This window comes from Podarcis liolepis (genome assembly GCF_965112155.1).
Source record: "Podarcis liolepis genome assembly, chromosome: 14".
NCBI classification, from domain to species: Eukaryota; Metazoa; Chordata; class Lepidosauria; order Squamata; family Lacertidae; genus Podarcis; species Podarcis liolepis.
The window spans coordinates 24,617,759-24,641,129 of record NC_139569.1 but is presented as its reverse complement, the minus strand read 5'-3'; the positions used below and the strand labels follow the sequence as shown (position 1 = coordinate 24,641,129).

Sequence of the window (23,371 nt, the reverse complement as noted above, 5' to 3'; positions counted from 1 at the left end):
TTATAATCATCTACATTCAGTGCCATAGAACAGCTTATTTGTATGTGAGCAATATTTCTACATGTGCCTTGATTATCTTCAATTAATCTATGTAGGAGAGTTTTGTTAATACTATCCAGAAAGAGAGAGAGAGAAATCTCCAGATGAAACAGAACCCAACCTGCTCACTGCTGCAGATCAAATGGCAGTTAAAGTGACAGCTACAAAGCCCAGCTCAAGTTTTATTAAGTATCTCTATCTGGTTTTTACACCAACATTCAATGGGAAAGGAACGAGAAATTCAACTCAGGTCACATTCAAAGGCAGACTTGCCTAAATCACCTTTTCCAAAACCGTATGCAAACCCATCCTTGGAAATGCATACTTTTCTGAATTTTGCAATGCAGTTCTCCAGTCAAGTAACGTGCAAAACTGCATTTACAATGTGCATACAAATGCATACGTTAATGAAAATAACAGGAAAATGCATCATATCGGGCAATGTTGCATGCCCAGATGCGTATATTAGGAGAAAACAGCACTAAATGCTGATGAGTTTTCGAAAGGATTATATGCATATGTGGTGTGGAAATGTGGAGAACTGAACACAAAATTGAAAAAATGAGAAACCGAAATTGAGAGATGCTCCTCCTCCGCACACAACCAGTTGCCAGGGCACTTTACCAAAGTGAGAGTTAAAATGCAGCCAAGTATCAGCAAACTGCATCTGACCACCCAGCTCTGATCCACAGCAGGGTGGGAGCTCAGACTCCCCTTCGCCCTTTTCTGCAAGATGGGCAGAGGTGAAGCCAGGGAGCACCAGCCCCTCTGGCACTCTGTCCTTTGCACTAAAGCCTGCCCACATCTGGGTGGGTCTTGAAGCGCAGGAGGAACAGAGGGAAGGAAAGCACCTCTCATCGCCAGCGCACTCTGGCCTGAGCAGAGCCCAACTGCCCCCAAACACTCTGTGTGGGTACTTTCAGACACTGTCCCAGTTTGGACATCACACCAAGCTATGGTGACAAGAATGAGCCAGGTTCAGGAATGGACAAATCTATCCGTTTTGGTTTCTAATATCTCTAGTCTTAAGTTTGCTTCACTCCATTTCCTTCAGACATTTACAAAAGAAAGTATGGTTTGTTTAAAGAAGCCTGATTGATATGAAGAACAAACAAGCCATATGAACAAACCATACTTAACATGAACCACAGTTTAGGGTTTGGGCAACACACTAAACTGTGGCTGGTGGAAAGTCAAAGCAAAAGCTTCTGAACTCCTCCTCTCACCCTCATCAGAAGGATGGGGTAATATGGAAGCACACGCAATACATGTTTGCAGCGGCTCATTCTTAACATGTTAAGCTGCATTTCAGGGTGATGTACAAATGCAGCTGTACACCCCTCATTTGACCTACTACAGACATACTTTCAAAAGAGCGGTAGGTTGTGTCATGACCCTGTCCTCAAGGTCCCAGTGTTAATTTGAGGAGGACTCTGGTTCAAATAATGCACGTCACCCCACTTGAGGAGTAGCCCTCAGCACTGCCTGCTACACTGCCCTGGCCTGAGGATGTGGTGCAGGCACAGGCAAACTCGGCCCCCCAGATGTTTTGGGACTACAACTCCCATGATCCCTAGCTAACAGGACCAGTGGTTTGGGATGATGGGGATTGTAGTCCCAAAACATCTGGAGGGCCTATGCCTGGTGTGGTGGCTCTCCCATCATACTCAGAGTCAGATTCTCTGCAACCTCCCTGCTCTACAACTACATACAACTGCAGAATAAGCTACATAACATTGACATATTGCAAACAGTACTCCGTGGGGGGGGGGGAAGGCAAAATCACTGGAAGGTCAAGGCTTTATAGCCTTTTGAAGGCATCAGATGATTCCAAGCCTTTGCTGAGACAACCTCTTCAAGGGAAGTAGATCAAGGGAAGTAATAGTGCCACTGTATTCTGCTCTGGTCAGACCTCACCTGGAGTACTGTGTCCAGTTCTGGGCACCACAGTTCAAGAAGGACACTGACAAACTGGAACGTGTCCAGAGGAGGGCAACCAAAATGGTCAAAGGCCTGAAAACGATGCCTTATGAGGAACGGCTAAGGGAGCTGGGCATGTTTGGCCTGGAGAAGAGGAGGTTAAGGGGTGATATGATAGCCATGTTCAAATATATAAAAGGATGTCACATAGAGGAGGGAGAAAGGTTGTTTTCTGCTGCTCCAGAGAAGCAGACACGGAGCAATGGATCCAAACTACAAGAAAGAAGATTCCACCTAAACATTAGGAAGAACTTCCTGACAGTAAGAGCTGTTCGACAGTGGAATTTGCTGCCAAGGAGTGTGGTGGAGTCTCCTACTTTGGAGGTCTTTAAGCAGAGGCTTGACAACCATATGTCAGGAGTGCTCTGATGGTGTTTCCTGCTTGGCAGGGGGTTGGACTCGATGGCCCTTGTGGTCTCTTCCAACTCTATGATTCTATGATTCTTCCCTGACTCACTAGGAGCTCTCCCAGGTCCTTATGCTCTTGAATCACCAGAACTGTCCAAGGTCCTGATCTGCCTTGCCCTAGTCTCTGGTCCTATTCCCCCATTTCCCCTGTATTCCCCTGGGACACAGCAGAACAGGATAGGTTTCTCCACCCCTGCAACAATCCATCCCCAATGTCGGCATGGTAATGGGAGCTGGAGTGAGATGCATAAGCAGAAGAGAGGGAGCTGTTCACATCCCCCCTGGTGCTCGTCCCACTTTGATGCTCTCCAAAGCCAATTATCACAGGCTTTTTGTAACCTACATCCAGAAACCACAAGGTACCCAGCAGTTTCAAGGCACCATCATGTGACCAGGATGGAAGTCCTAATGAGGCACCAGACATTTCAAGGTTACTACATCTGGAGCAGTGACAGCAAGAAAGGGGTCTCTTCAAGGAAGCTGCTTTGCATCCCTTTCCATCTCTCATGATGGGGAAAGCAGAATTCTTTGGAAGACAGAGAAGGGAGCTCAGTGGTAGAGCAGTGTGAAACCCTGGAGTGCTGCTGCTGGTCAGTGTAGACAATACTAGGCTACATGGGCCAATGGTCTGACCCAATATGAGGCAGTTTCCTATATTCTTAATCTACTGCCCATTCTTGACAATGAAACTTTCCCATAGGCAGTGGGCTGCAGTAACAGTCTTGCTCACAGTCACAGCCTTCAAATCCATAGCATAAACAACAGGATATACATCAGAGACAAACACAGGACCAGATTTTGCAGCAGAATCCAGAGGCAAATCCTGTCCCCATATTCACTTTGGCAACACATAAGAACATAAGAAAAGCCAGTTAGATCAGGCCAGTGGCCCATCTAGTCTTGCACCCTGTTCTCACAGGAGCCAACCAGATGGGCCAGTGGGAAGCCAACAAAGATCTGAGCACAAGAGCAACTCTCCCCTGAATTCCAGCAACTGGGATTCAGAGGCATTGCTCCCTCTGACCATAGAGGCTATAGTCTAAACCCCCATGAATTTCTCTAATCCTTTGTTGAAGTCATCCAAGTTGATGGTCATCACTTTCTCCTGTGGCAGCGAGTTCCACAGTTTAACTCTGTGCTGTGTGAAGAAGTTGGATGTCCATGAAGTCTAGTGCCATGCATCATTTTAGAATAATTTATCATGTCACCTCTGACTCATCTTTCCCCCCCCCCAACTATAAAGTCCCAAATGCTGCAACCTTTCTTCATAGGGGAGTCATTTTGATTGCCCTTCTCTGAACCTTTTCCAACTCCACAATATCCTTTTTGAGATGAAGTGACAAGAAACTATACACAGTATTTCAAATGCAGTTGCACCATAGATTTGTGTAACAGCATTATGATATTGCCAGCTTTATTTCCAATTTCTTTCCTAGTGATTCCTTGCATGGAATTTGCCTTTCTCACAGCTGCTGCACAAAAGGTTGACATCTTCATCGAACTATCCACAAAGGTCGTGTTCTTGGCCAGTCACACCAGTTCAGACCCCATGAGCATGAAATTAAGATTTTTTTGCCCCAGCATGCATCACTTTACACTTGTTTATATTGGATTGCCGTTGCCATTTTACCACTCACTAAGTTTGGAGAGGTCCTTTTGGAGCTCTTCACAATCTCTTTTTGTATTATTAGATTCTGTTCTCTGAGCAGGGAGTTTTTTGTGCTTACCCCAATGAAGACAGCACTTTGCTCATGCTCAGAGGCATCCTTTACCATCGGGGGGGGGAGGAATCTAAATTGGAGAAACAGGGTTTTAATTGATCAGTCACTAGATGGCTCTTCTGTTACTCAGAGCAGACCCACTGAAATCAGTGGGTCTTAAGTGATGATTGATTCAGTGGGACTACTCTGAAGGTGACTGAGGTTGGGGATACCCCTTGGAGTTTATAAATCATTAGTTTGTGATCAGGTGGAGGCCTTCCAGTCTTCAGGCCAAATGTGGCCCTTCAGAATACTTTCTGGCCCCCAGGGCTCTCCCCAGGATACACCCCTTGCTGGCCTTGCTCCACACACTCCTCAGGTGTTTTTGCCTGGCTGGAATGTGTCCATGAACTGTGCGATGCCTCTTGCTTTCCTGAATTGGAGAGGCAGGAGAGTGCAGAAACGTTTGACTTTTGCACAGCTGGAGTGGAGACTCCTGTGCAAAGAGCCACATCTGCTGCTCCACCCATCCTTGCCTCTGGCCACATCTAATTTTTGCCCCTGGCCCTGGCCCCTGCTGGCATGCAGCCCCTGAGATGTTGCCTATGTGGGAGGGTGGTCCTCAGACTGAACAATCTTCCCCGGTTCAGTAACTGTACCCATGAAGGGTGGCCTGTAATAAATACCATATTTTTCGCTCCATAAGACACACTTTTTTCCTCCTAAAAAGTAAGGGGAAATGTCTGTGCGTCTTATGGAGTCAATGTGTGCCCAATCGCTGGCTCCCTTTCTGGCCCCCTTGCCCAGGCCTCCATTGTTGAATATTCTGCAGACGGAGGCTGTTTGTTTCCCCAGGGACATTTGACTGGCTGATTAGATTATCTGTCTGGAAACTGTAGAAATGGCTCCCTTTCCTTTCCTAAAGAAGCTGCAGAACTGTGAGTTGAACCCCATAAAAACAGGATTTTTTTCCCTTTGCAAAGGGACAACTTTGAGCTGATCCTCAAAAAAAGCAGCTTTTCTCCTTTGCAAAAGAAGCTGTACAACTGTGAGCTGATTCCCCCCCCCCCTTTTCTCCTCTAAAAACTAGGTTCGTCTTATGGAGTGAAAAATACGGTATTTTTAACCATAAACAAACACACACAAAAATGAATCACTGCTGGGGTGTACCCACAACTGTGAGGCTTGAAGAGGTTCTGATGATGCACCCCACTCTGTGGCCATTGGCTGAGGACTGACTGTGATGTCACAAAGGCACATGTCTACTGAGTGGATATAATGATGGGGCTTTTTCCTCTTCTCCAGCAGAACACAGCGGGCAGCAGTTGTGATATTCAGCATTGCCCAGTCTTCTTCCACTTGGAGGATACAAATTGGCAGGTGAGTGGCAGATGCTATGAAGGATGCTGCAGGAGGCTATGGAACGATAACAAGGCAAGTTTACTTCCTAAGAGGGATTGGCTGATATCCATGATCTGAAGTTGGCTGATGTGTGGTGATGGACCTAGTGGAAGTTGGCAGATGTTTAGTGGGTGGAAGCCAGTGGGGTTCTCATTCGGAAGCAAGGCTGAATGGAGAGTGAAAGATGAGCAAATGGCGTTCTTTGTGGATGTCGGCTGGCTGTGTGTTTATGTTTGTGAATGGGAGGTTTTGAATGTGGTTGAGGCACATGGTGTGTAAAATTGTGTAAATGGGATGTGCAAAAGGTGTCTGGTGGATATTCATGAATAGAAGGAGCTTTTGGCAGTGGGCAGGCTGAAGTTAGAGATTAAGTTTTCAGGCTGAAGGCAGTGGAGGTGCCCGGATGATGCTGTCGGATGGTAGCCATTCCCCACCACCATCTGTTTCTCCTGCCCCAGGGACGTCTGATGCTGGTGAGTTTTTCCCAAGACTGTGCATGAAAGCATGGAAGAAGGCCATGGGCTGGCTGAAACCAACAAGGCTTTCTCAAGACATTCCCATCCCTTTAGAAAGCATGCCAACTTATAGTTCCAAATAAGTGTTTTTCAAAATACATCCAAGTGTAATGTCTATTCTGTCTGAGTTATGTGATGTGCCCCTCCCTGGTGTTAGCATAACAAAAGGAATATTTTTTAATAAGTGAGTTGCTGGTGAAATGCCCCCACAATGTCAGGCCTGGGGAGGGTGAACTGTTGCCGTTAGTTACAGATGGTCTGTGACATCACAAAAGGACATGACAACATCATTCCATGTCCTAAAAGCATCTTCGGCTGCAGTATCCAGGGTTCATATATTTGTTCATCTTCCAACATGTTACATACCATTATCTGCCACCAATGTCCTTCTGGCTTCTACGTAGGACAAACAGTCTCCATGTGGAAGAATTAACAGGCACAAATCTGACATTAGAAAGGGCAGCTTTCAAAAGCTAGTGAGGGAACGTCTCCATCTCCCAAGATACTCCACGGCTGATCTAAAAGCTGCATCTCCCAAGACACTCAGCTGCATTGATCTAAAAGATTTTCTGACAAAGGAATTTCAAAGGGAGACTGAAGTGTGAAATTTCAGAATTACAGCTCATCGGGACTTTTTAGTCTCCACCTTGGGGAGGAATGCTTCTCTTTCCCACTAACACATCTTGCCCCAGCAATGCTGTTGTGCTGTCACCCAAAAATGCTGCCATGAGAGGTCTCTGCCCCTCATTCTGCATACATTTAAGATCCAATTGAATTGTCACCATCTGTATTTTTTCATTTATTTGAAATATAAACAGCTAAGCATTACAAAACACCATAGTGATGGACAGCAGCAATTAAAACACAACAAATAAGAGCAATTCTCCAAAGAGGAATAAGATTTCTTCACCATCCATTTCCTGCTGACCCTGCTAGACTGTAAGACTAGCATCTGGGGAACCAGGGTTCAAATTCCCACCCAACCAGGAAGCTCACTGGCTCATCTTAGGCCACAGTCACTATATCTCTGCCTAACCTACCTCACATTTGGAACACAAATGCAGCAAATAAAATAAACAGATCTCCTCCACATACATACTATACACCATTTCTCTTTTGAAAGAAAGAACATAAGCAGAGCCCTAATATATGCATCTATGTAGACATTGTTCGGCTGGAGAGCTGCATCACAAAATTCAGAAAAATGCCAAATGTTGACGGATAGCTGTTTTTCAGATCTCATATTGTTTCAGAATGTGCTGATCTGATGTGCCTTTAAATGAGAACTGAGCAAGATTTCTCCCCTACCTGTACTCGCTAGATCAGTGGTTTCCCAAAAATAAAAAAATAAAAATTGGGGCCACTACCCCCTTGGTTCCATAAATTCACCCCCAGTGCCCCTACCCTATAAAAAGCAATATTCAAAATAGCAGTTTGTACAATCCACTAAAGAATATAATAACAGAATAAAAATTAAGACAGCAGCAATTAATTGCACATTTGTTGACAATCCAGTTACAGTGGTACCTCGGGTTACATACGCTTCAGGTTACAGACTCTGCTAACCCAGAAATAGTGCTTCAGGTTAAGAACTTTGCTTCAGGATGAGAACAGAAATTGTGCTCCGGCGGCGCGGCAGCAGCAGGAGGCCCCATTAGCTAAAATGGTGCTTCAGGTTAAGAACAGTTTCAGGTTAAGTACGGACCTCTGGAACGAATTAAGTACTTAACCCGAGGTACCACTGTATAGCCATTTAGTTTAATTAATTCAGCAAAATGGATAAACTTGATCCAGTGATCCCAGTGTTTCAAAGCCTGATAGTCCTTTGCACCTCCAACACCCCCTTGCCGCCCTCTTGCCTCTTAGCAACCGAACAGGCAATCCCACTGCCCCCCAGGAGGGTGGTACTTTGGGAACCACTGCTCTAGATGGTCTGGACCACAATTCCTTTCAGTCCTGCGCTGGCTGGGGCTGATGGGAGTTGTAGTCCAAATTCTGCCAAAGGCTCCCATTTCAGAGATGGCCTTACCTTCTTGCTGAACTCATGCGCCTTCTGCCTCCGCTCTTGATGGATGGCGTCAGCGCTTTGGACAAACTCCCGCACGCTGCTGCTGGCCCACCTCTGCTGCCGCCCAAGGCGCAGGAGCCCCAACCTGAGGCCCTTTCCCTGGCACGCCTGGATCATGACAGCCGCCTCTTCATAGAGCTTAACTGGGGTCCCGTTGATCTCCAGGATGTAGTCTCCAGCTTTGACCCCGCATTCGGAGGCTGGCGAGGCAGAATCCACGCTCCCCACTTGCAAGGGGCATCCTTCCTCGCACGCCAGAGTGAAGCCAAAGCGCCCCTCTTGGCCCGGCTTGAGTTCCACCTGCTGGATGCGCGAGACCACCCCAATGCTGGGGGGCACGTTCTCGCACTGCTTCGCCAGGGCAACCAGCGCCTCAGCGTTCATGGAGGAGACGTGCTGGCCTTCAATCTCCAGGATCTGGTCTCCCAGCTGGAGGCCAGCCAGCTGGGCGCTGCTGCCTTCTTCCACAGCCAAGATGTAGCAAGGGCCATTCCCGCTGATCTTGAACCCGAATTCCTCAGGCCACCCATCGTTGGTAGTTGGCATGGCAGTGACTGGGGAAAAGGAGAGCGTGGAAAGGTCAGCCGCTGAATCTGGTTCCCTCATGGAAAGAACGGTTCCTTGATTCAGGCTACGTTCCCACCAGACATCTAAAACACTAGGACAGCACTTTAAACAGTCGTAGATTCCCCCCAAAAAATAAATAAATCTGGCAGGGGAGAGTTATTAGAAGACCCATTTTCCCCTCACAGAGTTCCCTGTGAAGCAGGGTTGACGGATAAACCCCTCTGGGAAGTGCAGTCCCATGAGTGGAATAAGAGCCTCCTAACATTTAGCACCCTTAACAAACAACAGCTCCCAGGTTGCTAATATGTTAAGGGTGCTATTAGGAATGTTAGGAGACCCCTTAACCTCCCCCCCTCCGGCCCAGTTTCCACTCCCAGAGTGGTTTAACAGTCAATTCTCCTTCCTAGGAGACTCTGTGGCCCTGTGAAGGGAATAGGGGCCACCTAACAACTCTCAGCACCCTTGATAAGCTACAGCTCCCAGAATTATTTGGGTGGGAAGCCATGACTGTTTAAAGAGGCATCATAGTACATCTCAGATGTATGGTGTGAATGTGGTCTTAATCAAGTTCTTTCCAACCATATGCGCAATTTCCAACACAAATACCAATATTTGTGTGATCAACCACTCCTTTGAGAACTTTCCCGAGAGGACAACATGATAGTCTCTTCCAACAACATTTTTTTTAAAAAGTTCTATGGCTTCTGAAAGACTAGTGATTTAATTTATTTTGGCCTAAGCTTTTGTGGCCTCAAGCCTACTCTGTCAGAGATATTAAGTAAGTTTGCCATTGGACCTCATTGCCATTCAACTCCCAACTTACAATTAGATGTTCAGTTGCCTGGCTGTCTCTTCCTTATTTAACCAAAATGGGATCAGACCCCAGTTGAGATGACCTCTGGCACCTATGGGAGGGGCTGTAGCTCCATGACAGAGCATCTGCTTTGGAGGCTGAAGGTCCCAGGTCCAATCCCTGGTGGCAGCTCCAGGTAGGGCTTATCCTCCAACATTTATCTGATGGTAATAAGGACGTCCCATTCCATAATGATAAATTTTACTATTTATACCCCACACATCTTACTTGGTTGCCCCAGCCACTCTGGGCAGCTTCCAACATATATAAAAAGATAATAGAACATTAAACATTTTTTAAAAAATTCCCTATACAGAATTGCCTTCAAATGACTCAGGGGTCAGATAACGCCATACCCTCCAACATTTCTCCAATGAAAACAGAGACATCCTTAGGAAAAGTGGGACATTATGGGATCAAATCAGAAACCACGTTTCTCTAAATCAGGGAGGTCCCTGGAAAATAGGCACACTTGGAGGATCTGGCAGGGCTGGGAGAGACCCCTGCCTGAAACCCTCAAGAGCTGCTGCCAGTCAGTGTAGGCAGTACTGAGCTAGATGGACCAGGGATCTGATTATTATTATTTTTTTAAGAATGGCTGTGACTCAGAAGTAGAACACCTGCTTTGCATGCAGAAGGTCCCAGGCTCAATCCTCAATGGCACCTCCAGGTACAGCTGGGAGAGAAACCCCTGCTTCAAACCCTGGCAAGCTACTGCCAGTCAGTGCAGTCAATACTAAACTAGATGAATCACTGGTCTCGGAGTAAGGCAGCTTCCTATGTACATCCCATTCTGGACAACAATATTCCCTTTCATTGTTTTATATATATATCCCACCCACAACGGATTAAACAAAACGTCTAAAAACAATTCCAGAACAGGTGCAGTCTGGGTGGGCCTGATCTTGCCGACAGACACAGCCCCCTCAACTAAAGTGGCTACTCACAGATGATGGAAATGCACAGTAGAGACACAGACACAGGGTCCAGGTTCTGCAGGAGGGACCAGACTCAAACACTGTCCCTGTATATCCTTTCTGGAAATACATGCCCTACGGTCTAAGGCAGCCTCCTGTACACTCACCTGACTGGCCCTTACTTTGGCCCTGACAATGGGGCAGCATCCTCCAGCAGGGCAGCTGTGTCAGGGGGTGTGAAGCTCAGGACAGGCCACACACAGAGAAAAATGGCTGAGGAGCTCAGAGGGGTTGCCCACTGCTGCCCCCCACCCCGGCGACAGCTGCCTGAAGAAGCCACCTCCTTCCTCCACTCCCAGGTCTTAAGTAAAGACTTACAGAAATTGCAGGCCATTAGGATCTGGCTGAGGTCTTGCGAAGAAGGCCGCCGTCATTTCTCCACGGGGTCTGGAGTTTTGTGGTTCTCTTCAGCTTGGGAAGCTGCTTCCCCTACCCCAAAGCTTCACTTGCCATGGAAAATGGAAGACTTGGGTACAATACTCTTCCAAGCCCACAGTGCTGACCAGGCCACGTTCTTGAGAATGTGGAAGGCCAAGTCATCCGAGAAGTTCACCCAACCTGGGTTGGAGCTTTTACCTTCCCATTCCCTCAAGCTAGGAAGATATGACTGAGCTCCAGCACAGCTGAGCCCTACTCCTTCCCTCCACTGTCTCCCCACTTGCCTGCTTTTTTTTGGGGGGGGGGAGAATATTACGACCAAGTGGGTAGATGGATCGACTAAGTCAAACCCAGACAATGGCCATGTCTTCTTGTCTCTGAGGCCTCTGAGGGGAATTAGAACTGGTCAAGAGCTAAACTGGATTAGAGGCCCAGTCTGGGTGTTGTGTGAGCAAATTGAAGTCGACGCTAATGCAACAGCAGACAAGGCTCACGTGGGTTGAGACAGGAGGACAGCGACAGTTTGCTTCAGAAGGAGGTGGGGAGATGCCATCACAAAGAGGAACACTGGAAGATGCCTTGAACTGTGCCATAGCATCAGCCCATCTAGCTAAGGCTAGCAGCCCTTTATTCAAAACCATGAGGACTGAAACCACAGCACCAATTTACTTGTAGAAGCTCCAGGGTTGAGAGACTTGGAATGCCCCTTGCCTGAAACCCTAGAGAGCAGTTGTCAGTCATTGTGTAGTAGGCAATATTGAATTTGATGGACTTGGAATAAGAGGACATTAAAATTTTCCTAAGTGCTCTGTGTGCTTCTAAATGGGTGATGCGTTTCTGGGGAACTGAATTGGGCATGAAGGGGCAATGATCTGGGTTACTGGGTTGAATATTAATTTGAAGCAAGAAATTCGTGTACCTGAACTTTATCTAGAGAAAAATTGGAGGGCAATGAAAGTGGGTAAATGGAGGGGAAATGAAGTGATTTGGGGCAGGCTCTGCTAGAGAATTAATATGTGAGTAAATTGAAGAGGAACTGATTTGGGGTGCAAGTTAACTGGAGAATCTGTCAAGGGAGAGTTGGAGGGGGGCACTAATTGACTTGCCTTCTGTGACACTGAAATTCTAAAATTTGCATCTACACCCATTAATTAGCATATGTAAATTTTGTTTCTAGGCCCCAGATTTTTAAATCACCTAACAATGCCACACCACAAGGATTCCATTTTAGTTGCACTGTTGCACATATCAATCAGAGCTACATGCACCCATAAAGCATGTTTATTTATTTCATAAAATTTACACACCACTAGACTGTAGAAGGCAAAAAAAAATTAACATGGTTTACAAAAAAGATGAAACATTATCAATAAGAAGTTAAAATAACAATAAACTGAAAACAGATGAAAACTTGCATCAACTTTCTAAACATCTGGGTAGGCTTGTCTAAACAAAAATATTTTTTTTAGCAAGGGTACAGTGAAGGCACCTGCCTGATATCAATTGGCAGGGAGTTCCAAAGTGTAGCTGCTGCCACACTAAAAGGGGAAGTTCTCACAAATAAGGAATGGGTATGATGTGGCACCTGTGGACAGCGCCAGTTCTGCACTGCTGTCTGTGTGAGAGGGGGAGGGGACGGAGGGTGGGGGGAGAGAGAGAAGGGAGGGCCTGCCTGCTCCACTTCTGCCTGGGTGTCAAAGCTTCAGCCACTAATTGCTGCATCCTGCTAATGCCTCAGAAATGTGTTGTGCTAATTTTCAGGGCTATTCTAATAGCCCCCCCCCATCCTCCACCCTGACACAACTGAAAAGATGCAGCTGGCAGACTGTGATGGGTTTGTTATTTTTAAAAAGCTGTTGTTAGTCAAAAACATTTGCTTCCTTTTGCAAGAGCTCCTTTGACAATAATTTAAGAAGTCTTCTGTGCTGATTCCCCCTGACCCCCTTTCCCTTCCTCCACATGAATGCATGTCAAGCAAAGCTTACCTCTCTTGCGCTGGGCCTAGCCTGCACCAGTAGCACAGAATGAGGACCTGTTACCCAGCTAAACCATCCCGGCAGTTTCAGCACTTCTGGATCAATTTCAGACCTGTGGGGCAAGCGCCTGAGTTTCTATGGCAAACTCTATCCAGGCAAGGTAACCTAATAGGACAGTCATTAGCAGGCTGACCTTGGCGGGGAGCGAAGGAGTGCAAACGTCTGGGAGAGAGGCAACTTCTCTGCAGCTACAGAGGCAACTAGGGAATTTCCCAGCTCTCAAAAGATTTAAGCAGCTTAGAGATGTTATGGAAATTACAGGGGGGAGCACATCTTTAAAGTTGTTAAATGTTACAAATATTATGCCTGAATGTATCCTTTCGACTTGACAGCTCAGGGAAGATACCTAGCTTTATAAATCATATAAAATCAACCCCTTTGCAAAGTTCCTCCATTCCAATGCCATTTTGCCCTTGGAAAAAGGACTCTTTCCCCTGCTACCTCCCCAAGATTGAAGACATGTATACACACCTCCTACCCCAGGAAATGTCCAGAGGTGACAATTGCTGGGGTCATTGGAAGCCAAACTTGCCTCAGGCTCCAGACATGCAAAGGAAGTTCTGTTGTACTTTTGGGTGGTGGGTAAAACCTGTAAGACATGTTTGCCTATGCTAATCTTGTGTAACCTTCCCCTTTTGTGACATGTTAATGATGTAGCAATGATATATTGATGATGCTGTGAGAACTGTATTCTGGGATATGGTAGGAAAATTTTAAAAGTCAATGTCACCACATGCTCTGGTTTCACTCGCTGCTGTTGAACCTGTTGCGCAACAATAAAGGATCTAAGTCTACGGACTGCTGTTTTGCTCCAAATTGCTTGGCTGGAATTTCCTCCTTTTACTGACCACATGGATCCACTGGGGACTTGTACCTTGATGAGCTGCGCTGTTGAGTAGTCTCTCAACCCAGAATTTTCCTTAACAGAGCATATATGGGGTGGATGCTGAACCCAGAGATGATGTGTGCATGCTGCTGCTACAAATTCAGGATTGGCTTGAACCCTTCAAGCCAAGAAGAAGCAACAGGCAATCTCAGATACACATTTGTTAGAGCTGGTGTTCTTTCAACAAAGGTAAGCTCAATAAAGTTATATTATAAAAAGTCTCCTCTTATATTCTTGTTTACAAGATGGTAAAACTGGGGCCGGAGAACACTGCTGTTAGGTGACCCCCACGGCCAGTTGACTAACCAAACCCAACAAGGGCTTATGAATGACTCTGTGTCCAGGGTTGCAGATCCAAAAAATCAACACTTCCGATATGGGCTGCTATGTGTCCAGATTTTCCCAGATGTTTTTGCCACTTTTTGAAAATTCTGCCTGGACACTATTTTTGATGGACGAATCCATGGTATGTCCAAGAAATTCCGGGTGTATGGCCCCTCTGTCTTACTCCTTCCTCCATCTTCTGAGAGTTAAAGTCATATGCAAGGCAAGGCAAGAGTGTATTGGATGTTCCATTCCTGGCAGAGGTGAACTTGCAGCAGGCGTCAGAATAGTTGAGATTGGTACGGTGATATACAAATGCACTGTGACTGAGGTTTGACATAACAATCCCAAGACTCCAATCCAGCCTCCCCCAATCTGGTGCCCTCAAAGCATTTTGGACTACAACAACATCCATCAGATGGCCACATATCCTCTACGTCAGCTTCCTGTAACTCAGTGCCATGCTGGTTGGGCCTGATGGGAGTTGTAGCCCAACACATCTAGAGGGCACCAGGCTGAGGAAGCTGAAATGCAAGTGAACGGGTGCCATGGAAAGAGCTACTTTTCTACAGAGCTTTCCCATTCACTTTTGTCTCTGTCCTTATGTTGACCCCTCAAAGAGATTTCCATTATGTCCCATAAACAGAAATCAAATATTTGCAGCCAGCATTAAGCGATTTGTGTAGGGTCAGGGAGTCCAAGATCTAAATCCAGCCTTCACCATTAGAAAAGGATTTATTGGGAAAGCCCCAGGGCTAGAGGCTGATCCAATTACCCACAGTGAGCTGCAGGAATACTGGAGAAGGCTTCAATCTTCCTCAGCCATATGGAACTACTATTCATTTTTCTGTTCTTCTGTGCTGTGAATAAACTGTATCATGGGCTTCTAAAACTCAGATCAGAGGTCAGCAAACTTTTTCAGCAGGTGGCCGGTCCACTGTCCCTGCGACCTTGTGGGGGGCCAGACTATATTTTGAAGGGGGGGGGAATGAATGAATTCCTATGCCCCACAAATAACCCAGATGCATTTTAAATAAAAGGACACATTCTACTCATGTAAAAACACGCTGATTACTGGACTGTCTGTGGGCCGGATTTAGAAGGCGATTAAGCCGGATCCGGCCCCCGGGCCTTAGTTTGCCTACCCATGACTTAGATCCAAGCTATACATTTAAAGTACATGGCTTCACCCAAAGAATCCTGGGAACTGGTATGGATGTGACAATGAGGGAAGAGCTCTAGTGGGCACCCATTGATATCAGGCAGGAGACTTCACTATGCTCTTTTCAGTGCCTACTACAAACATTATTGTTCAGATAAGCCCATTTAGAAAATTGATGTGAGTTTTAATCTCAGTAGTGACGCCCTCCCTGTGGAACACCCTCCCTTCGGATGTCAAGGAAATACAAACAACTATCTGACTTTTAGAAGACATCTGAAGGCAGCCCTGTTTAGGGAAGTTTTTAAGGATGGGTGTTTTTATTATGTTTTTAGATATGTTGTAAGCCGGCCAGAGTGGCTAGGAAAACCCAGCCAAATGGGCTGTGGTATAAATAATATAATTGTTGTTGTTGTTTTTACTATCTGAAGTGTTATTTTAACTGTATTCAAAAGTGCTAAATTATTGTTAATTCTTATTGACAATTTCATTATGCTATCTTTTTTGTAAGGCATTTTGAGGTTTTTGTTTTTTTAAAAATAATAATAAAGCAATGTATAAATTTTATTAAATAAATGAACCGACCAAGCCCCCTCGCCCACCCCAGTTATGCAGGCCATGAGAGAGGCGTGACACTCAGACACTGCCTGCATCACTTAATCTGGAGCAGTTATGGCCTCCCTCCGTGGTCCCAGATTAGGAAAGCCAGCTAGCAAACCTAAACCACGCCAGAAGAGGAATTTTAGGGCGTCAGCTACCCCGTCGACTTAATCCGAATTAAGAGGGGCAGGGCCGGAAAGGGGCGGGGCCGTGACGCGACCGCAGCACTCATTGGGTCCCTGGCGTCATCGCTGGCCGCACTCGCGTTTCCGTGGTAACGCGCCCTTCCTCAGTTAAGTGGCGCCGTGAGGCTTCCGGCGCTCTAGGAAAGGACTCGCCGTTCTCCGCCCGCATCCGGCTCCGTCATGGCGGCGCCCTAATTTGGAGTCACGTGAGCGAAAAACGGCCTGCTTCTGGTGCTGTTGCCAGGCAACGCGCCTTCCCCAACCCCGGCAACTCTGCTTCAATGGATGGGGCGGGGGTCGCTCTGCTAGTCCTCCCCACTTGAAGGCCTTTGCATGTAGCTCTTAAGGGGGGTGGGTTGAGCGGGAGCGGGGCGGGCTGTGTTCTGGCGCCGGATCTGCCCCTTCCGCCAAGCAAAGAGGAAACCCCCCACAGCCCTCCTTCAGGCATCAAACATGTGGGAAGACGGGCTCTGCCCCAAGGAGCCTGCAGTCTCCCAAGTCCCATCATCCCTGAGCATTGGCCATGCTGGGTGGGCTAATGGGCGTTATTTATATGCAGTATTTTGTAAAATTTATAAACAACTGGATTGTGAAAACGAACAAACCTCTAAGCGGTTTACCAAAAATCCCCCATAAAATCACCAGAAATTACTAACCATAATTTAAGACCTTTGAAATGTTATCTTTTACCCTATCTGAGTAGGCTTGTCTAAACAAGAATGTATTTAGCAGGTGCTGAAAAGAGTGCTGTGAAGGTGCCCTTCATATGAATAGGCAGAGTTTCAAAGAGTATTTTATTGTTATTTTTTTATTTATTAGATTTAGATACTGCCCTTCATCAAAAGACCTTAGGGCAGTTCACAAGATAAAAATACAAGATAAAAACACAGATAGTTAAAGTAAAAACCACAAAGCAATATAATATTCTACAATGGCTGAAGAATTTTAATCAGACAAAGTCAAAAGTGTAGGTGCTGCTGCTCTAAAAAACTGAGTTCTTACCAGTGGGGGAGAAGTATTCTGTGGCACCTGTAATAGTGCCACTTGGGCACAGCTATTCCCCATGCCCTGCGCTAAAACAAGACATACAACATTGGGAGGGGGAACAGGATGAAACGGTGCCTGAAGGTGTGGAGAAGGTGAGGAGGGAGTTTGCCTGCTTCTCTCAGTCATAAGACTGGAACTCAGTGGGGACATGCAAGAAAGCTGGAGGGTGGGAGATTCAGGACAGGCAAAAGGAATCAGACAAATTCAGGGAGGTCAAGGCTATTGATGGTTACTAGTCACAATGACTATGCTCTGCTTCCACAGTTAGAGGCAGTAATGCTTCTGAATACCAGTGGGTGGAAACCACAGGATGGAAGAGTGCTCTTGTTCTTGAATCCTGCTTGTGGGTTTCCCATTGGGATATCTGTTTGGCTGCAGTTGAGAACAGGATGGGCCATTGACTTGATCCAGCAGACTTTCCTTATGTTCATATCCTGATCCAAGAAATACTGCCTGCTCACACACCCAGCTTAGAGGCCAATATCCTGGCATGTTTTATGGGAAGCTATGAATTGGCAAACCAAGAGATCAGCGCCAAACCTTGGCACACAATGGGTGAGGCAAGTGGGCAGGGAGCAGGCGCAAAGCTTGTTCCTGGACTGTTAGATACAGCCTTTCTTTGGTGGTATATTTGTGGGGGTTCCCTGCACTTTTCCCCTGTTGGAATTGGCTCCTCTTTAATCAGCTGCTTTTTGGATTTTGTAGGGCAGGATGGACTTCTTGAGCCTCTTCCTCCTCTATGTGTTTCTGGTTCTGCTGACCATTCTCCTTGTTTGTTTCTATTCCGGAAGGAAGCAAAGCATCCCCTCAAGGCTTATCACCTGCATAACTCAGGTAAGGAATGTTTAAGCTGATCACATCAGTTTGTCACCCCACTGCTGTGCCCACTTGCCAACAGTGGTACTTAAAATTTTCCCGCAAGGTTTCTAGCATGATGGCAAGTCAGCTTCCATCCCACCAATCTCTATTTCATGCTGCCAGAGGAGCATCTACACAAAATGGTGATGTTCAGTCTGCGTGTCAATCCTCTTCTTCCATATTGCAGGTAAAGGCAGGTGTTCCCGCTCTTCAATCTTGTGATAGAACGAAAGCATTTTTCTATGCCAAAGATATTGTGGCTTGTATGTGAAAGAGAATTGACTAGTGGTGATTATTTATTTACATTTAACAATTTACATTTAATACACACACACACACACACACACACACAAAATAACTACAAATAGGCACATAAACAGCCAGCAGTAAGAACAGATAAAGGTAGAGCATGACCAGTGGTTACAGATGATGGGAACTGGAATCCAGCAACACCATGAGGACCACAAATTCTCCTCCATCTCCATTCTCTTTAGAAGATGCAAATGCCATTTCCTAAAAACAGCAAAAGGGGTAGACTTGAGTCTGGGTTGTACCTTTCAACAGTGCAAGTAAGGAGCTCATGGGAGTGGATGCTTCTCCATACAATTACAAAAATCTTTACACATAGAAAGCCAAATGTTAGGGAGATGAATTCTAGCTCAATCTTCTCTGCTATGAGCTAATTTTATATGTGGGTGAGTTTTCTTTTCTGTGGGAGGAAGATTTAGTCTTCTGAACCCCACTGGCAATCTGAAGTGGTTCACCCTCAAAACCAGTTTGAGAACTAGACCTTCATGCCAAATAAACAGTTTCTGAATTCTTCCAGTGTCAAGAATCAGTTAAGAAATGCAGCTGGATTCTGTCCATGTGGCACTTACTCTGTCGCCCCAAGAATGTAAAAAACTCAATGATTGGGGATGTTTTATTTCCCCCTTTAAAAAAAAATTCCTCCCTCCCCCTTTGTCTTCTGTGATGTAGGTGCTGTTGCGTATAGTCCCATCCCAAGTCCAAGGAGCTGCTCATTGGGTGCTTCATGGACTCTTCCATAAACGGTACTGCTTCTACCCCTTCTTTTGTGCCTTTTCCTTGCCTGTCTGGTTGTTAGCACTAACATTTTCGTTTTATTTATGTCACTTTTTTAAATTATCATTTCAATTTATTACCATAAGGTTCCAGGGTGCAATGTTAAAACAATTTAAAACAAGCCACAGACATGAGAATAGGGTGAGTCACAAAAAGATACATCTCAGATATCAAAGGCAAGGGGAAGGAGGTGTGTGTTTCTATGGTGCCTATCAGTTGCCTTTTCTAAGGAGGCTCACTTCCACATTAAGACACAAAGTATTACAGCCCTAAAGTCATAGTGTAGAAACTCTTTGAATTGCCATAGCTTTGTAGAACGGCTTCCGAAGATGGCTTCCCTGTGCTTTCTAAGAATGCAGCAGGTCTTCTGCATTCCTGGTTCTCTGTTGTGCACTGATGGCCATGCTGCTTGGGGCTGCTGGGAGTTGTAGTTGGAACCATCTGAAGGGCACCAGGTTAGACAAGTCTGTTTTAAGCCATGATTTTTCTGTATATCTTGGGTAACCCTTGGAGATGGAGAAACCTCCCTTTTTTATCTGGGTGACTGTTTTGTTGCCAAGACTGGGTGCGTAATGGCATCCGCTTCACCATTCAAGGAAATGGAGTGGCATCCCAGCAAAAATATATTTTAATTAAAAAGAAAACATGGTAATGCAAATTATTGATGAAGGCATTATGTTTTGGGTTACATACAGAAAGTGACACACAAGAAGGAACTATCAAGATAATGGGAGGCAGAGACAAATAAGAGTGAGCAAATGATTTAGTAATGTGATATATCTACAGGACTTCACTGTTGCTTTTACTCCAATTTAGCAAATGCAGGTATTTTTGCTTTATTTCCTGGTTGGATTAAAGTTTCTGCATTCAGAATGTCACTGATTTCGTCCAGCTCAAGAGAAACAGCAAGGCTGACAAAGGGTAAAGACGTAGTCTTATTGTACAATCCTGTGCATATTTATTTGGAAGTGTGTTTAATGGGGATTACTCTCAAGTCTGTTTAGGATGGCAGCTTTATTTCTTTTATTACAGTTGTTTTCAAAACAGGACCAGTTAGGAGACCAATAGCTTAATTTGGCTTTTAGGTTTCTCTGAGGACAGTTACTCTTCACCTCTAAAACACCTTATGCAGCAATATCCAGTGCAAAATATCACAAGCCTGATATATTTCCGAGTGGGAGTCTAGCTTACCCTTACACACCTCTTTTCTTTTTGCTGCAGGAACTGTACATTTGTGGTCCTGCACTTGCTCTTGGAAGCTTTGGTTTACGGGGAATATTCCTGGGAAGTGTTTGGCTATTGTCAGGAGCTGGAGTTCAGCAGTCGCTTCCTCTTCCTCCCTTACCTACTCTTGGCTGTGAACATAGGTTTCTTCATTCTGTGCTCCAAGACTAACCCAGGTAAGACTGCTTCCCCTGCAATTGTAACTCTTGGGCTGCGGGGAAGTACCCCATAAATGGCCATGATTTCAGCAGATGGGGTGATGAACCTATGCCTGCTTCCAGTTAATATAAGACCGCCGTTATAAAACCTGGGAATACAAAGAAATGAGCATTCTTCTTCAGTTGCTCTGTGACCTTACAAAAAGCTTCAGTTGGGTAGATTCTGCAGCTAGATTAGAGTTTTGGCTGGTGCCCTAGCCATACCGTTTATGCCATCTTTTGCCAGCTGGTGCCCTCCAGATGCTTTGGACACCCAGGCAGCACAGCTGGTTGATGGGAATTGTAGTCCTTACAAGGCACCAGGTTGGCAAAGGCTGCTCTATACACACATACACCAAGAATGCATGACTACCTCCTTCCCATTGAGTTATCTTTGGATGGCCAAAGCAGGCACCTCTCTGGAACATGCAGACTAGGTAATTCCCCCCCCCCCCTTGCAGGGAAGTTCCTTCACAGTACCGCTCTTTTAGTTCAGTTCACTTATCTTGTGTACATTACTTTCCATTTATTTCCTCCTTTCAGTTTTGCTTCATAGTTGGTCACCCTTTGCTATGTGCCTTTGTTATTTGCCGAGCTTTATGGCCCAGCCAATTGTCTTCTTTCTCAAGTGTGAGAATTGCAGCAGTCGCAACCTGTCTCCGGGGTTTTGGAGAGTCTCACCAACACGTGCAAGCACTATTATGCCTTCACCAAGCAGTTAAACTACATTATTTGCTCCCACAGTTCTTAGGTGGCCTAAAACGGGAATTAGACAAATTTGTGGAGAATACTAAGGATATAAGTGGCTACTAGTCATGATGGGATGGCTGCATACTGCCTCTGGTGTCAGAGTTTGTTATACCTTTGAATGCCAGTTGCCAGAGAGTACAAGTGGGGAAAGCTGCTGCTTTTGCACTCCTACTTTTGGGCTTCCCATTGGGGCACGATTAAGAACAGGATGCTGACTTAGGTGGACCCCCTTTGGGCTGATGTAGCAGGGCAAATTATTATATTTGCTGGATTTTGAAATCGGATGTCAGGAAAGAATCCTAGCAACAAGACACCATTTGCTACTTCCTTTCCCGGTCCAGGTACCATAACCAAATCCAACCAGGTGCTGTTCCTCCATGCATATGCCTATGATGGTGTGATGTTTGAGAAAGGGGTTGAGTGCTCCACTTGCAAAGTGAGGAAACCTGCCCGATCCAAGCACTGTGGTGAGTTTATATTATAATTATTCGCACATGACTGTATATGTGTGCCAAGATCTGCCTTGGAGGATGTCCATTTAATGGGTCCCACCATCATGGCCAGTGAGGCAGGTAGCGGCTGGAGACGGGGCCTTCTTTGTGGTGGTGCTTCAGCCCTTGAATCTTTCCCAAGAGAGGCTCACGTGACACCAGTTAATGTCCTTTTGGCACAGGATGGAAACTCTTTCCCCTGGTCTTCTCTGGATGGTGTGTAGGTGGTCCCAAGTTCAACCATGGCATAAGGCCAGTCCCAAGGATGGGCTGGTCACATGACATAGGATTGTTAAACACCACTCCTGTCACTCCACCTCCATTTATTTTGCCTGTCTTGCCAGAACAGATGGATATCTCATGTAATAATCTGACCTTCACCTATGTTGATGAGTCTTGACAGAACTTTTGGTTACCGTTTTTGTTTATTGTTGTTATTCTGTTCAATTTGTGTTGTAAAACACTCTTGAGAACATTTGTATCTTGGGACCTTCTAGGATTAAAAGGGGTTGCTCATCCTGGCATATGTTTCTGCTCTGGCCCTAAACTCCTTGTATCCACTGTGTCCTTTTTCTAGGTTGACCCATCCCATTTTGCTTAGAAGGTGGCACCCTGCATTTGTGCTGCCCATCCCCCACTTACCATGTCTGCTGAAGCCCTGCTTACAGAGGTCACACAGTTGAGGGCTCTGGTTCCAGTGAAAACCTCACAGAATCGTGCAGAGGCCTCACATGACCTTCCCCAGACCCCAGCTGCCTTGCTTAAGAGAGGCCTCTGCATAATCTCGCAGGGATCTCATGAGATTCTCCCTACAACCCAGAAGCTGCCATAGCCACAGGTGTGCCCCTTGGATTCTGCCACCTGAGGCAGTTGCCTCAGCCTACCTGATGGCCTTGCCTTTTTAAAATGTCAAACACCCCCTCCCCCATCTGCCTTTAGCTCTGCTCTCACCCTGTGCATTGCTGGAGACCTCTTCAGAAGAGATTTTGCACCAGGAGACCTGCCACGTGTGGTCAAATTGGGTCAAAAATCTTTTATTTGGTTTGCTGCTTTCTTTCCCTCCACTCATTCACACACCTTCCCCTTTAAACAATGGGACTGTTATGAGCGACCCAGCATGCTAATAGCTCATGCCTGGTTTTTTATTTGTTTGTTTTAACTGGTATGTTTTAAACTCAGGAGAGTTATGGGTTGGTTTCTTGATAACCAGAACATCATGACCTTTCTTCTGGCTTTGATCAGGTGTGTGCAACAGCTGCGTGCATCGTTTTGATCACCACTGTGTCTGGGTCAACAATTGCATTGGTGCCTTCAACATCAGATACTTCCTGCTCTATCTCCTTACCTTGACCTCCATGGCTGTTTCCATCGCAGTCTTAACAGCCAGTTTCCTCATCCAGGTGGTCCTTCTGTCAAATATGATGCAGGGGTATTACACAGATGACCAAGGCCAGGAGCGCCCAATTGATGCCTTCTTCCTTATTCAGGTAAAAATTGACAAAGTGACGTGGGCTGTACCCAACTAAATCCTGCTCAGAGTAGACTTGTTGAAATTAATGGACCAGTAGTTTCAGTGAGCCTGCTGTGAGCAGGGTTTAGTTGGATACAACCCTTAATTTCTGATGCCTTCATCTGTATGTAGCTG

General features: G+C 45.8%; 2 protein-coding genes across 14 annotated transcripts in view; one reads left to right on the top strand and one right to left on the bottom strand.

Annotated features, from left to right (window-relative positions):
• GRID2IP (Grid2 interacting protein) overlaps nt 1-10,905 on the bottom strand; it is a 61,242-nt gene extending 50,337 nt beyond the window's left edge. Inside the window, exons 1-2 of one of the 3 annotated variants that reach the window (XM_083473952.1) lie at nt 10,827-10,905; nt 8,073-8,665 (exon numbers count right to left, since the gene is read on the bottom strand). In XM_083473952.1, coding sequence (XP_083330078.1) covers nt 8,073-8,665; nt 10,827-10,842 — 609 coding nt within the window. In that variant the 5' untranslated portion in view covers nt 10,843-10,905. Of the gene's footprint in view, nt 1-8,072; nt 9,549-10,826 lie in introns of those variants that run through there. The other 2 variants (XM_083473951.1, XM_083473950.1) reach the window with 2 other exon arrangements.
• ZDHHC4 (zDHHC palmitoyltransferase 4) overlaps nt 1-23,371 on the top strand; it is a 34,239-nt gene that overhangs the window by 5,800 nt on the left and 5,068 nt on the right. The window contains exons 1-7 of one of the 11 annotated variants that reach the window (XM_083473999.1): nt 5,434-5,507; nt 15,907-16,282; nt 17,829-17,957; nt 18,960-19,033; nt 20,286-20,464; nt 21,577-21,702; nt 22,969-23,213. In XM_083473999.1, coding sequence (XP_083330125.1) covers nt 17,835-17,957; nt 18,960-19,033; nt 20,286-20,464; nt 21,577-21,702; nt 22,969-23,213 — 747 coding nt within the window. In that variant the 5' untranslated portion in view covers nt 5,434-5,507; nt 15,907-16,282; nt 17,829-17,834. The other 10 variants (XM_083473996.1, XM_083473997.1, XR_014518888.1 and 7 more) reach the window with 10 other exon arrangements.